Below are 19,534 nucleotides of genomic sequence, written 5' to 3'. Positions count from 1 at the left end.
CCCCTTTGTCTCATATTTGTCTAACCATTGTGTCTTTCAAAAACTACATTTCCCATGACATGTCCTGTCACTCCCAGCTGTCACAAAGAGGGGCCGATCCTCCTCTCTTCCTGGGTTTTATCAACTAGTTTTACTTACCCTAAGCACTTCCATATCTTTAGCTCAGTTTGTCACAGAGAAACAGCACAACAGACTGCTCTGCATACTGAAGAAATATGTCTTTGTTAGGTAAAACAATTCAGCCAGTTTCCCTCGAAATATGACTCACAGAGAAGGATGCTGCATGAAAACGTCTGCCAGATTTCAACAAGATGATTACAGTCATTATAGTAATGGCTCATATTGCATGGTGATCATTTGTTGAGTTCATGAAGTCAAACGTAGGTCAAGTGAGCTAGGAAAGAAAATAAAACGGAGAAAACTGACAACAGGTATAAACATTAAACTGACATTATATACACACAGGTTTAAAAGAGAGGGATATTTTCTCATCAAAACCGAACAGGATCTGAATCAGTAACCTTTCTGTTAAGAACCTTTTAGTCTGTTTGGAAGACTTTTAGAACCAGGCAAAGTGCCTTCAAAAATATCTGAGGAAGAATTTTGAGATTCAAACTCTAAATGTGGAGAATAAAGAAACTTTCAGCACTCATAATGAAAGATATTTTTTTTCCTTTTCTCTTTTCGTTTTCTTAAGAAGTCAAATTCAAGGATGAAAACAAATCTGTAGAGAATAAAAACTGAAATGTTAGGAATACAAATCAAACGTGTGGTAGTTACTGCAGGGTATAATAAATTATATAATCAAAGAAGACACATTTTTTCCAGTCAACAGTTGAGATTGCGGTCAGTTGTTTAGAGTCAAATGTCAAAATTATCCAAAATTAAAGTATTAGAGCCTTTTCAAAACAATATGTGGAAAAAAATGTTGCATCTGAGGCTGAGGATTTTTGTATAGTAACACTTTTTTTTCAAAAACTATTTTCATCAGAGATGATAGATAGATCCAAAAGTGTGAGGAAAGATTTGCATCTATTGCAGCTATGAATGGCAACTAACTCACACTCATTTCATATATGTGAACACATTCACAGTTAGTTTCACAACCACAAAATCTCCTTTTGATTTGATTTGATCACAGCATGCCATCTTTATACTCATAATGTGAAAAAACAAAAAAAACAAAGTCTTCCTTCTCCACTCTAGTTTTTGTAATTCTTGGCACAAATACTCTTCTGCACTTTTTTGATATGAATTCCCTTTTTGCAGCAATAATCGTTTCTCGACCTGTGTTTCAGGGACGTAACCTGGTGCCGTCTGCATCGGGCGGGGCGAGGCTGAACTACACGGTGCTGATCGGAGACACGCCCTGCTCTCTCACCGTGTCTGACACTCAGTTACTCTGCGAGCCTCCAAACCTCACCGGGCAGCACAAAGTCCTGGTCAGTGTGGAGACGTTTCTGCCTATTAGGCTGTTTTCTGTCCATCTGTGCCTGTGATTGTCTGTCTGCATGGATGTGGGTCACTGTGTGCAGGTCGGAGCTTGTGTGTGTATATGTGTGTGTGTGTGTGTGTGTGTGTATATGTGTGTGTGTGTGTGTGTGTGTGTGTGTGTGTGTCACTGTGTTTGTGGGTCAACAACAGGCTTTCAGTTATTGTCTGTCACTCATGGTCTGGTAGGTTCACAATTACAGCACTCTGCCCTCCAGAGTTATGGACAGGCACTCTTGCAAATAATGAGAAAAGAACAGGAAAAAGAAAAGATGTGCCGTGCCTGGAAACGTGGAAAAAAAACTCTCTTTCTTTAAAGTTGATTGTTCAGGGAAACTGTCCATATCGCCATCCTGTTTGCCGATTTAAACCTTCCGCAATATTGTTTTCAATTAATCACAAGCCACTTTCATTACTTATAGTTTTTTGAAATTTTAAAATGTTGTTCTAATGCCTGTGTAAATATCCTTCAGGTCCAAGTAGGAGGACTCCACATCTCTCCGGGAGAAGTTCACATCCGCTCTGACAGCCTGCTCACCCTCCCTGCTATCTTCAGCATCACAGCTGGAGGAGGGCTGCTCCTCATCATCGTCATCATCGTCCTGTTGGCCTACAGACGCAAGTCTCACGAGAACGACCTCACGCTGAAGCGGCTGCAGATGCAGATGGACAATCTGGAGTCCAGAGTGGCTCTGGAGTGCAAGGAAGGTGAGCGAGACACACCTGAACTTTAAATTTGAACTAGACCTCCTAAGTCTTTGTAGCCTCACAGCATCATTTTTAAGGTTCTTTAAGTTGCTAAATCCTTATTTTTATTGAATATTTATGAAATCAAAGGATATTGCTCCACTAGATGCCCATTATAGGGAGTTTATAGATGTCTGGCCTCAGTAAAATCAATAAATTGTTCATAGAGGACACTTAGAAGGGCATCTTGCTTATACCATGCCTCAAGTGGACACTCGAGGAACTGCAGTTTTTTGCACTCTGCATTGACCTTAATATTTGACTTTAAGGTTGCTGCTTGCTTACAATTTGTCCATTATCAGGAATGAATGCCTCCCTGCAGCCAATCAGAATAGAGTTTTCAACCATGCAACAACAATGGTGTAAATGAAATCATGAAAAGCTGAATGGTCATTCATTGGCTGGGGCTACATCAGTACAAATAACGATCAAAGTTGTAAGACCAGATATATTTTCTTGTAATGAGGTGAGCTTCACTGTATTAACAGCTTAATTCATCATTACCACATCATGTTTCGCAGATGTTTAACACACACTTTTGTCCCACACAGCCTTTGCAGAGCTGCAGACAGACATCAACGAGTTAACGAGCGATCTGGACCGAGCCGGCATCCCCTTCCTGGACTATCGCACATACTCCATGAGGGTCCTGTTCCCCGGCATCGATGATCACCCCGTCCTCAGAGAGCTGGAGGTAAAACACCCCCGAAGCAGCGCTGCACTTTTTGGATTCGGTTTCATACATTCCTCCGACATCTTGACCTTACGGATTCGGTATACTTAAATTGATTTTGGCTTGTTGGCAAGTGCTGTCAAACTGCTGTCGGACAGAGCGGAGTGAAAAATGTCAAATCTGTCCACTGCGCTGTGAGCTCTGTTTGTGTAATGCTGTCTACATCGGCTGGAAGAGTTTGTGTGGAGATTCTCCCCTCCTTAGTCTCAGTCACTCACCTCTTCTACGTCAAACTCTTCTCAGTCTCTGACTCACACTTTTTGACATTTAAAACTTTAGAATGAATACGTTTTCTACACCACCTCTCACACGGTTCATTTTCCTTATCAGGGGATTTTTTTTACAGGTAGTACGATGTGGTTGTCAAATGTTTATATATTGCTTTGTCAAAATCCTGTGCACCGCTGAGTTTGATGTTAAAGGACACAGTAATGAGGCCCTGAAAGTACGTCAACATCTCAGCAGATCAGGGAGTAGTATCCCGTTTTAAAAATGTCAAACCCCTCTACTTAAAATAATAAGGAACTTTGTGAGTGGTAATATTACTGACGTAAGTGTGCCCAGAGGAAGCTAATGTTAGCCAGGAGGCTAGTGCTAACACTACTGATTGAATGTGCACATGCTGATTTACATCATATCCTGGGAAGGCCCATTCACTGGGCCTTTCAGGAGCCCATCCATTTCTGGGGGCGGGCCTGTCCCAGATGCACTGTTCTTAGTGTTTATAGCAAAATGCTAATTTGCAACACCTGTCCACGGGAAAGTATACTAATATACTATGACCGATTGTCTCGCTAAGTGCTTCCCTTTCCGACACAGTTCAATGGGCCCCCTGTCCATGGAAAAGTATGCTAATATACTATAACAGTATGAATAAAAGTCTCCATTTGTAATGTAATTTATGGTCAGAATTGGGAGCTGGTGTGAATTAAAGTTCAAGCTGTTATGTGTAAATGAGTTTCAGTTTGAAAGACTCTCTCTATTGTAAAGCTGTCTTAATGAACTTGTAATGTATTTAATGAAGAATCATGAACCTTATTTTATGTATTTTCTTGATACACTTAGAAGTTGAAACTATGACTCAGAACTGTTCTTGCATGGATGAATGTGTCCTGCAAATGAGGTGTACGTCACTCCTACCAGGCTAAGCCTCAAGCAGCACCCTGCCCTGAGTCTGTTTTGCATTTAATGCCTGCGGATGATTCATGTTCCTTCACCTATGTTTTGACTTTCCTCATCCTTGAGTGAGTCTGAACTAATGAGCATGTGTTCCTGATGTGTGCTTGCGTGCAGGTGCCAGGCAGCGGACAGCAGAGTGTGGAGAAATCCTTGAAGCAGTTCGCTCAGCTGGTGAATAACAAAGTTTTCCTGCTGACATTCATCCGCACTCTGGAGCTGCAGCGCTCCTTCTCCATGCGTGACCGCGGCTACGTGGCCTCGCTCATCATGACCGCTCTGCAAGGACGCCTGGAGTACGCCACGGACATCCTCAAACACCTGCTCTCAGACCTGATCGAACGCAACCTGGAGAGCAAGAACCACCCTAAACTACTCCTGCGCAGGTACACCAGAAGATTTCTGTTTTACCAAAAACTACAATAGAAAATGATGTATGTTTATGTAGCACACTTTGGTAAAAGGCCTGTTGAGTTATTTTCACAACAAGGGATGTCCCACCCTCAATGGAGTGCCTTAGGTATTGAACCTGGCTGCTGTTGACGATTTTGAAGGACTACAGTAGCAACCTTTGAGACGCATGCTACTAACTGATCCCTTAAAACCTGGTTTAGACTGTTTTCATGAAATTCAAATTCAAAACCTTTATTTTAACTCGAAAGACACTGAGGTTTCCCTCATTTACAGTGACGTCGAGCTCACAGCATAGAAGAGGAGATACAAATAAAAGCAAGTAAAAAAATCAGCTAGAAAAAGTACATATCCAGGAAACAGCCAGCAACACAGATAAAAAACAGTTACAAATTGATGAACAATGGGCTGTTACTATGGCCTTAAAGGCTGCATGTGAGGGCAGAATCCTAATTTTTTTAATTTGTTGGATGACACTCTAGGAATCCGGAGCATCGAATGAAAACGCAGTCTTTCCCAAATCTGAATGTGCCCTTAAGTATCAGCCAATCACTGGAACGAGTGCAAAAGGTTCCACCAAATACTGTTAGATTCACAAGCAGGGGGCTGCACTTTAAGAAAAGGCAAAGAATTCACCTTAAATGGACTCAAAATGCACATGAACATCGTAGTGGGAAAGCTGTCAAGTCCTGGACACATTTGAGGCCAAATCTGACTATTTGGAGGGAATAAAAATCCAGCATGTTCTTTCTCACATCTCTGTCCACGTTTTCCACCATGGTCAGAACATTTAAACCCGACCGTATCTGATCAGCGCTGCTTGTATCTTGGCACAGATCATTCCTCTGTGCGTTGCTGCTTCCAGCCCAGTTACCTCACTTGTGTCGGCTGAGTAACTAGGCCAGCGACGGAGAGCCCACCTCTGCTCAGCTTTGTTTTGTGCAACGGCGTAAAACAGCCGTAGTGTGAGAAACAGTGAGCCTGAGCAGACAGGTGAAAGACAGCAGCGGTAACAGCGATAGAGAGAGGGAGGGACCGGCTAGAGGAAGAGAAACTTAATGGGGAAGAGTGAGTGCAGCGGCAGCAGCAGAGTCGTTGTCAGTCTGACTTATCTTCTGTGTGCCGCTCATGAAACATTCAGCTGTAGCTCACGTTCCTTCCCCTCCGTCACCTCTCCTCTCTCGCCCTCTCTACCGCTTTTCCCTCCGACTTTGGTTATCTGCCGATTGTTTTCCCAGCGCTGAGCCTGGCCTCCTGAATCTTTCATGAGTTCCCTTTTTTTTTTTTTTCCCTTTTTGAAAGAGAGGGCTCTCTCAATCTGAAGCACACTCATTAAATATAAGGATGAGTTCGCTTGGGAGCCGGCACAACAAGAACTTGTTAGCCTAAACATGCTGCCCTTGCGGAAAAAACTCTTCCATTTAATAGGATGTTGTGAAGAGGAGCGAGTCGGTTAAGTTTAGAGTTTGACTACAGGTAGAGGAAGTGACAGAGACAGCAGGTAAGGGAGGGAAGGAGAGCGATGCATCTAAAGCTGCAGACTTTGGATAAGTTTCAGATTAGAAAGAGCTTACACACCATTTGACGGGTACAGTTTCATGAATTAAAGGATTTACTTTGGTAAATCACAAAATCTGTCCCATCTGCACCCATGTTAGGCAGGTAAGAGCAGACAGAGAGAAGAAGGAAGAGTGGGGAAAGACTTGAAGTGGTCGTCTGCACATTTATGTCATGACCCAAATATCTTCTGCACGAGCAGCACTTAACTTACTGTATATCCAAGTGCGTGTCCCTTTGAGACCGGCTGCCTGAGTAAAGATGTTTTTTCTCTCTGTAAACTCTCCATGTCATGTTTCTTTTCTGCTCCAACAATGTCAGCCGCTTCTACGTCTTGAATTATAAAAGAATAATCAGAGCACTCCAGTTCTCTGTGGGACGTCTGTTGCTCTTCAGCGTGCTTTCTTCTCCTCAATTTCAGAACCGAGTCGGTGGCGGAGAAGATGCTGACAAATTGGTTCGCCTTCTTGCTGCACAAATTTCTCAAGGTAAAGTGAAATCTCCTTATCTCTACAGGTGTCATTGTGATGCACGAGGGCGGTGCTTTTTAAAGTCTTTGCATTGATTTTCCCGTAGACTGCTGTGAATTTTTTTTTTTTTGTTGGAGCTGTCACTTTAAGAGTCTCACACTGATAAGCTGTGTGGACGTTGTGCAGGGATAACTGTTACCTGTGGGGTCATTCATATGTCAGCTTTGCAATTCAAAAAAAGATCGAGAATGTTAAATTCTGGTTACAGAGTCTCAAAGTCTGCGCTGATGATGATTACAGATCTCCTTCCTTCGCTTCCTTTCCCTCCAATCTCTTATTTTCCTTTCTTTCCACCTTTCGTTCTCCTCCTCGGGTCTCCTACCAAAACAAAGGAGTGTGCTGGCGAGCCTCTCTTCATGCTGTTCTGTGCCATCAAACAGCAAATGGAGAAGGGACCGATAGACTCCATCACTGGGGAGGCACGCTATTCCCTCAGTGAGGACAAACTCATCCGCCAGCAGATTGAATACAAGACGCTGGTGAGTCACAACCACATTGATAAGAAAGAAAACCCTTTTTTTTTTTCTTCTGTCCATGTTCTTTTTTGTATTTCTCCTGGAAAATTGCCATGACAGATTGAAAGAAATGTGGCATGTGCACAAGGCTGTGCTTGTGATTGTTTTTTATGCTTTGAATATTTGGAGAGTTTCAGTAATATGATGGCAGCGCACCAATCCTCCTGCATTGCCACATGTCTGTCTTGTTAAGCTTGAGGACATTTAGACAAAGTTTAAACGGAAATATGACGTCATAATGTTCATAATGTTTACTCATAAATATTCTGAGAAGTTAATCCCGACCTCACAAGCAGCAACCTCTGATGATGAAAAAATTAAGTCAATGCAGAAGTGCAAAAAAAAGTTGCAGTTCCTTGTGTGTCCACTTGGGGCTTGTTCCAAAAGCCAATGAAGCCCCATATTAAAATGCTAATTATTAGATCAGAAATAAGACATGTTTACAGCCCAATACAAACAATGATTTTGCTCTATTTAGTTCATATATTTATTTGTCACAACTGTACGGGTTAATAAGTCATTTGGCTAAGATGTGTGCATTTGCATAATAAGGGGCGTGGCTGATTAGACCTACAGTTGGTGTGTAGTAGCTGTTTGGAGGTTGGCAAGGCTGCAGCATCAGCCTCTGTTTTTGCTGCTTTTCTATCTAAGCTGGATGTTAGTTGGAGTCAGCCATTCCAATATGGCGACTGCCACTGTGGCCTTCTTACCGCCTCTTTAGAAACCAATGGATGACATAGACTGAGACCATGTTATATGCCAGTGGTGTCCAAACTTTTTTTCTTGCGGGCCAAAATTGTCGTGTTAGAATAGTTTGCGGGCCACAGGTTTTGTTTTTTAAAATATAGTTGAAAAAATAGTAAGGCTTTGTAGATCAGAATCAAAAGGCTCGCTAAAGAAACCCTTTAATAAAAGGAAATCAAATATTTTGATTTCTTCGTTCTACTTTATTTGTTTTTTTCTCAGAATCAAGCCTGTAACGTGGTTCATTTTTTGGGAAAAGCTTTCTGCATTTAGCTCAGGTCATTAAATGGTTAAACAACAGTCCGCTTGTTTGCAAAAACTTTGCATACGTTTTTTTTCATAGTTTACGAAAAAATTTGGAAAATAGTAAAAGCTGTAGATTTAAAAAAAAACAACAACATACATGTTACTGAACGTTTTCTATTTTAGGAATATTGTTCAGCCCTTGTTAACATGAAAAAGAAAAATAAGATAATGTGCCAATCTTAATCGAGGCCTCGGGCCAAAATCTTCTGATTCTTTATTTGAAGTCACGGGCCGCAAAAAATTCCCTCAAGGGCCGCAGATGGCCCTCGGGCCGCACTTTGGACACCCCTGTTATATGCAGTCTATAAGTTTGATTTCTACAACATGCGTCACTCCTTTTCCCGATCCTAATGCTTACAATTGGTATATTTAAAATCTAGTCTTGCTGGCCTCTCTAAAGCTGCCTACCTGCCTTAATGTTCTCTGAGCCTCCTTTTTAAAGTCACCACAGGCCTATTTTTTATTATTGTGCCCTATTGTTATTTAAAATAATAACGATTCCTTTAATTAACTGACAAGAATAATCAGGAATACTGAGTCCAAAAAATGTGGCTTGTATATGCCCATTAGTACAAAGTCATGTGATAGGGCCACCTGAATATCACAACATGCCTCTTTCTTTTACCTTTCTATTAAAATAAGGCCGGCCGGGTGTCTCCAGCAGCCAGTCAGAATAAGTTCCCCCTCAGGCTTTAGCTGCAGAGCAGAGCCAGCCAGCGACAGGATGACACCTCTCTGATATCCGTGTCCAACAGTCTGGGAGGCTGTGTCTCATTACTTGTTTAATGCCCCTGCTAGAGCCGCACAGCCACAATCTGGAGGTGTGAAATTACATTTCTGGCCAAGATCCTCTCCACCAGGACAGTTTGGTGAGGAGCGGGTAATGAAAGGACTTCTCTGGCAAGCATCACCTTTCTCTTACCACCCGCTCTCTCTCTCTCTGTATCCTCCATCCCCAGACGCTGAGCTGTGTGAACCCAGACTATGAGAACAGCCCAGAAATCCCTGTCAAGGTGCTCAACTGTGACACCATTACCCAGGTAAAAGAGAAGATCCTGGACGCGGTGTATAAGAACATGCCGTACTCGCAGCGACCACGGGCTGCAGACATGGATCTGGGTGAGTATTCACTGGCTGCATTTACACTGTGAAGGACTGATTTCATACCACTAATTGTCTTAAATACTCTGAAATAAACATAGACTTAAAATTAGTCATGCACACAAAATGTTGTAAATAGGACAGCAGGCATGTTCACGGTTTGTCGATGGCATGTCTGTAGAGATAGCACACATTTCACTGAAGCTATATGACATAAACAAAGGGCTTAACAGGACTTTTTTTGGGGGAAACAACCCCTCCCCACACCTGTTTACACCCCGAACTAGAGCAACATTTACCAGCTCTGACATTAAACCCTACCGACAGCTCACCTACTCTCTGGATTACGCCCACAACATGTCATCATACAGTGAATGACTCGGCCCAAATCCAGCTGACACGTTCCTTCAAAAGGAGTAAATAAGATGCCTTGTAGGTAGAGGCTGACATTGCTCTGGGTTTGTAGTTTTACACCTTAAGAAGCTTTTATAGGTCGGGGGATTGGGAGAGGATCAGTTACTCCTTGCTGCTTTGGGCAGCTTAATTCCCCATGAAGACACTGTGTCACTTGTTGTGTTTTGTTTGCAAAGTGGATTTAATTGTGGAAGAAAAATATACAGAAACCTCTCTGGGTGGCTTTTTACCCGGCATGCATGACAATTTACAGAACATAGAACAATCGTCTGACTTTACCTGCTGCACATAGAGACAGTGGGATGGACAAAGGACTTTATGTAATTTCCAGGGTACTCGGAAAAAGCATTCACATAAATGAAAGCGGTCACACATTAACGTTCAATTGTGTTTTTCTTCAGAGTGGCGACAAGGCAGAACAGCTCGAGTGGTCCTGCAGGATGAGGACATCACCACCAAGATAGAGAGCGACTGGAAGAGACTCAACACACTTATGCACTACCAGGTCTGTTCATTTTTTTCAACACTGAATTGGGAAAAAAAAAATCAATTAATGTGAAGGTAGCTGATAGCTATCTTGAGCTTCATCTGAAAGCACGTCCGATATATAAAGGCCTCCATGTGAATTCATGTTGGGTGAGAAATTATTACACGTTTACATAAATCTCTTCTCCTCATAAAAACATAAAAACGCTAAAACATAAATGACTGTCCTGATTACAAACAAAGTTCATTGTGAAGAAAGGCGATGTAAACTGGAAGTCTGAGACACTCTAATGACAGTATAACAATCCTTTATTAAACAAGGACCTAGCTGTGGGCGTGTCACCCACCTGAGGGAGGGGTTACTGCCCTTTGTAATGTCATGAGCGGAAAATCTCCAAACGGCCTGTTTGAGCACACATTTTCTGAAAAGTGGAGCAGGGAAAAGACAGAGAGGATGGACTTTTCTCATAGTTAGGGGGTTTGTAGACAGACTAGGGACATATATTAGAGTGAGAAAAACATGGTAGAGTTTTTTCTGCATAATATATGACCTTAAAGTCGAAACACATTTTTAAGAAGCAGTAAACGTCCCATATTAGTCATTTCGGATGCTTTTCATTCAATGCTTAAGAAAGGTTTCATTTATAATCCTCTTGAAAACCCGGACTCTTTCAAACATATTTAAAAATGGCAACAATCAAGCTCCTCAAAGGTGTCAGAACAGATACTATTGATGAAGGACGGGGCAGTACTCATTCATATTCACATCATTCATCTCACCAGCAGCACCATTTGATCAACATCCCTGTCACCAGCACACTAAGTCAACCTGAACATGAGCTTTTTGTCTCTGTGTCTTTTACAACATCTTTTGTTCTGCTCATAAATGCTACTCCACAGGTCACCAACCCCGGAATGAGTCATCTCGCTCCTCCGTCACTCAACCATTTGTCTCAGAAATCATCTTTGGGCCGAACGTAACACTCCCACAGCCATTGCAGTTTCAGTGCAGAATACTTATGACTTACATACTTTTTACAATACACACAAAGAGAGGAATACAACCACAAAGAAAAACAGCATTTTCTTTTAAAGAAAGCATGTCCTACCTCTTATCTCTCATGAACAATTCCTTAGTTTCAAATTCCTCATCTCTCTTTCAGGTGTGGAAACGTTTGTTTTGCTGCTGAACTGGATTTGTATTCGCTACATTTGGAGCTAATGCATCGTAGTGGCTTGCATCTCTGCAGACCAAAAAGCCTCTGCTTCGTCATGATAATATCAAACCATTCAGCAGCCAGTAAATGACAGTCAGGCATACGTTTCTACATATTCAGACAAAATACATTTAAGATACTTTTATCTGCATTTTTAGGCATTAGAGGGCAAAGAAACGGAACACACATCATACCAAACTGAGACAACTGTGCCTTCTTGATGCTACTTTTAGACTCTGTTAATATGTTGAGCCTTGTTTTTAGGCAAATCAGTGCTATTTGAGGCCTGCTGAATTGACTGTCTGCAGCACATCCTGTTGGCAGTGTACTCATTATTGTGCATTGAACAAATACTGGATGAAACTGATAATGAAGAATCTCAGAAATATGAGAATTCTCAAGCAGGTTTTACAGAGCGTCTCATTAGTGACTGTCTAAGTTCCTTCCTGGATGTGTGTCATCTTTGTGTGCTGATGGAGGTATAACTCAGAAGAGTATAATTAAGTGAACAAATTACAGTAATTAACTTCAGGGTTTTTTTTAAGGCTATCAGTATGCACCTGTCCCTGTATCAATGTAATCACCTCAGCCTCTTTTCCACCGTGAGTCAACACTGAGTGTTATCATGACTACGTCCTCCCTGAGCTGAGAAGCACCACTACTTCATGGAGTTAGCTGACATTGTCTTTGTTAGTAACAGAGAACCTTACATTTCCTTCCTTATTTTTACTACAGGGTCTGTAAAGCAGCATTTTAAATCTTTTGGAAAAATTGTTGCCTTCGAGATACGAAACAATATTCAGCCTGACAGAGATGTGGAGGGTGGCTTAGTCAGTGCAATATTTCTTCTTATCTGGAGAGGGCAGTAAGTTTAGAAAAGCCAATGCATAATGCTAAGTAGGAGAAGATGTATGAAAGACATCCTGGTACTTGTCACCTACTGCATATAACATACTTTTATTGTTACGACAGGTATTGGAAAACAGCCTTTCTGTGCGACTTTTTGATCCGGTATATGTCGCGATTGAGCACCAGCATTAAAGCCAAAACAAACTGCTGTTTGGCGACACCTCCGCTATTCTGAAGCCTCCGCTCTCCTCCAGCAGCACACCTCAAATCCCTTTCCACTTGAGTTCACATGAAGGAGTTATCAGTTAGAACGCACCACAACCAAGCACCATTAAGTGCAAGCGTTGGACAAAACTTTGCTCGAGCTGCAATTGGCTGTGGCCTGCATTGTTGTGTTAGCAGGCTAATGTTAGCACACTTAAGTTAGCTCGTAGCTTCATATTGCACATAAATTGACACAGAATGACCGTGATCTAAACACACTTATGTGTAAGTAAGCATTGAGTATGTTATTCCTCCCTTCTCTAGTCCTTGACTAAAACAGTCCATGTAAACATGATGTAAACACGGCTCTGACAACAACAAAGCTGGCATGACTCATGCTTCTCACTCATTGTAGACAGTCCTGACCCAGAGAGACATTTACACAGGTTTTACTTGATTTCTGCTGTATTCATGTTTAAAATGTTGCACATTCTGCCTTTAAATGTTTGAAAGTTTTTATTGAAGCGTATTTTGAGGAATTCAATCAGTTGATAGAGAAATATTTTCAAAAGGTTTGGTCTGCTTTTGTGATTGAATCTTTTGTGATCATCGCTCTGCTCTTAGAAGAAAAAATTTAAGAAATTTCCAGAACTTTTTACTCGAATTTAAGGCCAACCCTTTGTGCTTTCTTGTCTTGTGACATCACAGACATTCAGAAACCTCTGAATCATCATTCCATTATCAGCCATTCATCGTTTTTTTTAATCCCAAACCATTTTTGAAATTGCAGCCATTATTAGTTCTGACCAACAGCTGCGAGACGCACATTCCTTAAAATAACAGCCATGCTTTTACCTTTGTGTTGCAGGTGTCTGAGCGCTGTGTGGTGGCCTTGGTGCCCAAACAGATGTCCTCTTTCAACATCCCGTCCTCAGCCAGCTTCCCTCGCAGCATCAGCAGATACGGTCAGTACTGTGAGAGAAACACAAATACTTTGTAGTCATCCAGCGCTGCTAACGCATCTATTACTGCCATTCATCATCCTGTAATAAAGCATGTTTTTAAAGCAGGAACTGTTATGAATCACAGCACTTAAAATGTTAAGAGGCACACAATGAGATCAAAATCATTGAAAAGTTCTGTCACTTCAAAACAACTCAATCATCCTACATCTGTTTATACAAGCTCATTAAATATGTATGTTCATGAATAAGACACTGAGAGGAGCTTTCAGAGCCGATTTTATAACTTTCCTATAAACTACATCCTGGATTAAATCTCATCTCTGAAACAGCAGATCAGTGACTTTTCCTTCTTGTTTTTTAAAGAATTATTTAATTAAAAGTAAGACACATGTGAGATCAAACATGATGACAACAAGAGCAGAAAGCACAAAAAACAGAACGAGAGACAGCGAGGATCAGAGCCTGAAAAGAAAACATGCTTTTATTGAACGAGGGCACGTCTGCGTCATTACTATAGCAACCAATGCAATCATTGTGACAGCATTTCACAGTCTGAACACACACACACACACACACACACAGACACACACACAGACACACACACACACACACACACACACACACACACACACACACACACACACACACACACACACACACACACACACACACACACACACACACACACACACACACACACTGCTGACAGACAGGGCAGTCTCACAAACAGATTCATCTGATGAAATAAACTCTGTTCACGAACTGTATCTCATAGGGAACAAAAAGTAGACGTTCAGGTTGTTAAATAAATAAAGGGTTTTGACTGAAAATAATTAACCCAAGCCTGTGAATATCAAAGATAAAGTTTTTCACATAGAGCTAGAGGAACTTTCAGTTTGTATCGATCTTGAAAAGCCCTCTTGGCAAAATCTTTTTTTTTGTCCAGTACATGTAAATGCTATCCCGCTTCATTTTAACAGTCAAATGTATTACTCATTAATCTCATTAGAATCTTTGCTGTTAAAAATGTAAAAAAAAAAAAACTCCATCTGTCACCTACTCTGCAGTCGTGATTACAGTCAGTCATTTTTTATGTTAAAGGAGCAATATGCAAGATCCACATTCATAAGATGACCTTACTATTTCATCAGACATTAAGGAAACATGCTATGTTGAAGTGCTGTCTTCTCTGACAACAACACAGCAGCAAGTATGTCCTCCCATTAAGTCTAGATTCCGGTCCTGAATTGCCTGTTTTTGTCTGGACCAGAGAAGGTAGGCGGTTTTAAGGCAACCCCACACGGCCGTTTTGGACGCCCCTCAGTTTGCCAGATATAAGACCAGTTATCACATCAAACCAACAGGTGTTGCAGCGAGGGAAGCGGGCAAGAGAACTGGTTCAGATAAAACTGATTCAACCTGACCTGAAAAGCCTCTGCATGTTCCAGATGAGCTCCACGGGCAGAAACATAAAAAAAACTAGGATAAATATTGGAGATCCTTTTTAAAAAATGGAGAGAGGTTAGAACGCAGAAAGGTTTACAGACTGATGCAGAGCTGGCTAAACACTGAAGCTTCATTGTCCGCAACATGGCAACCTGCGTGTGTGTTGACTGTAGTGAAGATAAGTCCGGTTTGAGACAGCTCTTTCCAATGTTATGAATTTTGACTGCAGTGCCCATTTTAAACACTAGGTGTCAGAGTTACATATTGCTCCTTTAAAGAAATAATCATTGTCTCTGCTCCTGGTCTTGTTTGCTTTATTGGGTCATATAGATTCATCAGTATTGATTTCTGTCTGTCTCATAACCAGCTAAAAACTCCTCACAGGAGAGTGAGGAACTTTATATTAGTTTTTTATTTTTATTTTGGCGCCCCTGGGAACAAAATACATAATATACAGTCCCATTTAGAGCACTGGTAATCCATTAAATTCTGTATCTGGATATAGTTGATCAATTGAGTCTTCCTTTGAACAAACTAAAAAGTAAAAATAAACTGTTTTAACTGATCTGGGATATAAAATAAGTGGATTTACAAATTACAATATTTCGTATCCAGATTAAACCCTCTGAACTACTGGGCCTCGAGGATTTTTGTTATGTTTATTTTCCTTATTTCTGATATATATATATTTGACCTTCCAGGTGTGGACGTCCCCTTCCGCTCAACCCCCACCAGCCCAGACAGCCCCCACTCTCGAGTGCCCATGCTGACCCCAGACCTGGAGAGCGGGGTCAAAGTGTGGCACTTAGTCAAGAACCACGACCACGGGGACCAGAAAGAGGGCGAGCGTGGCAGCAAGATGGTGTCAGAGATCTACCTGACGAGGCTACTAGCAACAAAGGTGCAGAAGATTTAACTTACTGAAGTAACTGACAAAATCGGATGTGTGAGACAGGAAATGTTAGGATGACATGCAGCAAAGGGCCAAGGTCAGATTAGCACCCACGGAAACTGCAAGGAGGACTATACCCCCTGTACATGGGGCGCATGACATAACTGCTAGACTATCGGCACCCCCCATTTACATTTTTAAAACACTGTTTGAGAAGGAGTGTTACACATGATGGAATAAATAAGTCATGCTGGTTCTTTTAATTGCTACAATTTAGTTGCCACTTTAGACAAACTGTACGGTGAACAGTGGTCTGATCAATATGAGATGAAGCAAAACAAACCTGGTTCAGACCACTGACAAGCCTTGTTAGGGAACAAACTTCTGCCTATGAAGTGAAGGAGCTCAGGGACGCTGCTGCAGCTCTGTGCCATAAACACACAAGGTAAAAAAAAATGAGGTTCCCCTCATTTAGAAAACAAAATTGCAGTCAGAACAAAACAGGAAAGGATCATTTGCACAGTGTCGGGAAGTGGTTTGAGATTATTATCTAGATTTATCCAAGAGAAAAGAGAGTGTTAGTCCTGAGAGTGTGTTGTAAATAACTCCACATTTTTGGAGCACAAAAGCTAAATAGAATTTCCAGATGAGAGTGAACCCTGCAGGACCTGAGGCGACATGCGGTCAGTAGAACGAGCTTGGCATGGTCCAGTGGTCCAGCTCGGCATAAACTTTATGTAAGATGGTGAACGTCCCATAAGAGATTAATAGATAAAAAGTGTTTATCACGCCTCTGTGCCAAAAGAGGCAATAAAAACAAAACGCTTTTTTTTATTCAGATACAATGATGAGTGTTATAGGAATAACCAGTTATAAAAAATTATGAACTGCTGAGCTCAATAAGAAGCAGTTCATGTAATAACTTTCTGCACTGTTTTCTCATAGGGCACGCTGCAGAAGTTTGTGGACGACCTGTTTGAAACGCTGTTCAGCACCGTGTGTCGGGGCACCGCACTGCCTCTGGCTATCAAATATATGTTCGACTTCCTGGACGAGCAGGCGGACAGACACGGCATCCACGACACGGACGTGAGGCACACCTGGAAGAGCAACTGGTGAGAGAAAATGTGACTGGTCCCCCTTTATTGCAACTGTCTGATGACAATAGTTCTGATTTCAAATAGATTCAAAAGTTGGGGCCTGATGAAAATCACAGAATTACTGAAACATTGATGCCCCTTTTTCTTATTCTGTGTTTGATGCTGCTCTTTGAAAAACCTGTTGGCTCTTCTTTTCCACATTTTGTAACTGTATTTATTTAAATTCGGATTTAAGACTTCAGATAGTCTTCTGAACTCTTTCCACAGCTTTTTCTCATAACTAAAGTCAATTTGAGACATATCAGAAAAAAACATATTCTGACACATTTTGTAAAACTTTCTTATTTTGTAGTCAACTCTGAAAATGTGTTCAATCTCTCTTCTTCTTTCTCTCCTCTCTGTTTCGATATCTGCAGCCTTCCCCTGCGCTTCTGGGTAAATGTGATCAAGAATCCTCAGTTTGTGTTCGACATCCATAAAAACAGCATCACAGACGCCTGTCTGTCTGTGGTCGCCCAAACCTTTATGGACTCGTGTTCCACTTCTGAACATCGTCTGGGCAAAGACTCGCCGTCCACCAAACTACTCTACGCCAAGGACATACCGCACTACAAGAGCTGGGTAGAAAGGTGTGTACAGCATGCTTTTGTGTGTGTGTGCATGTTAAGATAAATGTCCTTCACAAGGATGGAAAGACGCTCTGAATCCCCCAAAATGAGGTCTCTTTGTGGACATCTCCTCATCACAAGGTTCACAAAGAGCCGGTGTTTTAGGTGAAGCTAACCACTGATAATTGTTTTAGTTATAAATAAGATGAGCAGCTGCAGGTAGCATTCATGCTTAGACTCTCCAATGTGAACGATATCACCTGACAAAGAACAGGTTGATTTTCAGGTTGCTCCCCGACATACAAGAGCAAATATGCATCCTAAAAACCAACTCTGGTCGTGCTAAATGAGTTTTAAAGCATCCAGTACATGCAGACTAGATCAATCAAAGATTGCCCACATTTTTACCGTTTTCAAACACTTTATTTCCCTATTATTCAGCTCACTTGTAAAAAAAAATACATTGGTTACTATTTCTGTTCTTCTCAGACCAGCTGTATTAGGTTTTGTCAGATATGGAGGATGCATTTACTCCAGCTAACCTTTAACAGAGAGAGATATCATGCAGAGCTACTTTTCATATCCCTCACACATTTCTCACATGGCGCAATAGATCTGGTCCTTTGTTGCCGCAGCTTCGGGGACAAATTAAAAGCGCTTAGTTTGATGCAACAGACCTCTGCTTCCACAGTTATGGCAGATTTCTCATGCGCAAGTAACCATCCAGCCCTAAAGGTATCGGAGTGACAGAAGTAATAAGCAGTATGATGAAAGCAAACATTAGCACAGCTAAATGAGACTTTACTTTTGTAAAGTGGTTTGTGGTTTGAAGCCCCTTCAGACTTGCTGTCACCTTTAAAAAAAGGCCGACTCCAACAGAGGGAAAAAAGCTCTGCATGCATGAGTGTACCCTCGACTTTGACATTGTGTGTGTGCGCGTGTGTGTCCTCTCAGGTACTACGCTGACATAAACCGCCTGCCTGCCATCAGTGATCAGGATATGAATGCCTATCTGGCTGAACAGGCTCGCCTTCACTCCAGTGAGTTCAACATGCTCAGTGCCCTCCACGAGATCTACGCTTACGTCAGCAAGTACAGCCAAGAGGTGAGACCCGGTAGACACACTGCGACGCACAAATGTGCTGCACAGGTCCTGCAGGTGTGGTTAGCCCCCTGCAGGTATCATTTTCATATATTTAAACAGTTGTAATACAGCGTAAAATGACTGTTAACTGTAGAAGGCAGTGCACATATTTGTGAATCCACAGAGATTTATCAGCAGACTGCTTTACGGCAGAGCCAATAACAGCTTATGTCTGATAAACCCTCTACATGCTGCCTGTCCAGCTGTCAGTCAGACAAAAATACTGACCAGACGGGGACCACAGTGGAGCATTTAGCCGCTGCAGAACCAGAATATTCCCTCAGGACAATGCAGGAACGCAAATATATGATTTACATAAATCGCAAGGATGCAAACAGGACTCTTACTGACTGCAGATGTAGCTCTGTGTAGATACTTAACAGCACAAGTGCAACATATCAAGAAAAGTTATTGTGTCTCATGCATGTGTGCATGCATTTAACTTATGTTAATGCCCTGAAGTAGTGCAAAGGTTTTAATGAAAGTTAAAAGGTCGGCTTAAATCCTGGTAAGAGATCTTTACTACCCTCTTTGGTTCAATGCTGCAGCGTCACTGCTTGGTGTGTTTGAATTTGGTGAGGATGGATGTCACGGCAATACAAAGTACACCTGCCCATTAATATAGCAAGATGATGATGTAAACCAAAGGGGGTCAGCACAACCACACTTTTCAGAGGATACTGTTTGTTTTGGGGTGATTTTTCAGCGTTGATCTAACTGTCAACTGATTTTCAATGGATGAGTAAATGATTTTGTTCTATAATGGTCAGAACCAAGCAAAAATAAGTTTTAAGTTATAAGAGTGAACCCAATGTGAGATTGCCTTAAACCTGCATCCTTACTGATGGCCAGCTGAGGACTGAGCTGCAAAGAGAAGTCTGTTTTTCTGGAAGTCTAC

At 41.7% G+C, this 19,534-nt stretch overlaps 1 protein-coding gene across 1 annotated transcript in view; it reads left to right on the top strand.

Moving 5' to 3' along the window:
* Nucleotides 1–19,534, top strand: part of LOC132976889 (plexin-A2-like) — a 108,999-nt gene that overhangs the window by 85,099 nt on the left and 4,366 nt on the right. The window contains exons 19-31 of the mRNA XM_061041130.1: nt 1,299–1,442; nt 1,965–2,199; nt 2,790–2,932; nt 4,265–4,533; nt 6,537–6,603; nt 6,978–7,124; nt 9,170–9,329; nt 10,127–10,230; nt 13,350–13,446; nt 15,594–15,793; nt 16,730–16,899; nt 17,301–17,513; nt 18,447–18,597. Coding sequence (XP_060897113.1) covers nt 1,299–1,442; nt 1,965–2,199; nt 2,790–2,932; nt 4,265–4,533; nt 6,537–6,603; nt 6,978–7,124; nt 9,170–9,329; nt 10,127–10,230; nt 13,350–13,446; nt 15,594–15,793; nt 16,730–16,899; nt 17,301–17,513; nt 18,447–18,597 — 2,100 coding nt within the window. The remainder of the gene's footprint in view (nt 1–1,298; nt 1,443–1,964; nt 2,200–2,789; nt 2,933–4,264; nt 4,534–6,536; nt 6,604–6,977; nt 7,125–9,169; nt 9,330–10,126; nt 10,231–13,349; nt 13,447–15,593; nt 15,794–16,729; nt 16,900–17,300; nt 17,514–18,446; nt 18,598–19,534) is intronic.

Source organism: Labrus mixtus, chromosome 7 (genome assembly GCF_963584025.1).
Source record: "Labrus mixtus chromosome 7, fLabMix1.1, whole genome shotgun sequence".
NCBI classification, from domain to species: Eukaryota; Metazoa; Chordata; class Actinopteri; order Labriformes; family Labridae; genus Labrus; species Labrus mixtus.
This window is presented reverse-complemented; position numbering and strand designations above follow the sequence as displayed.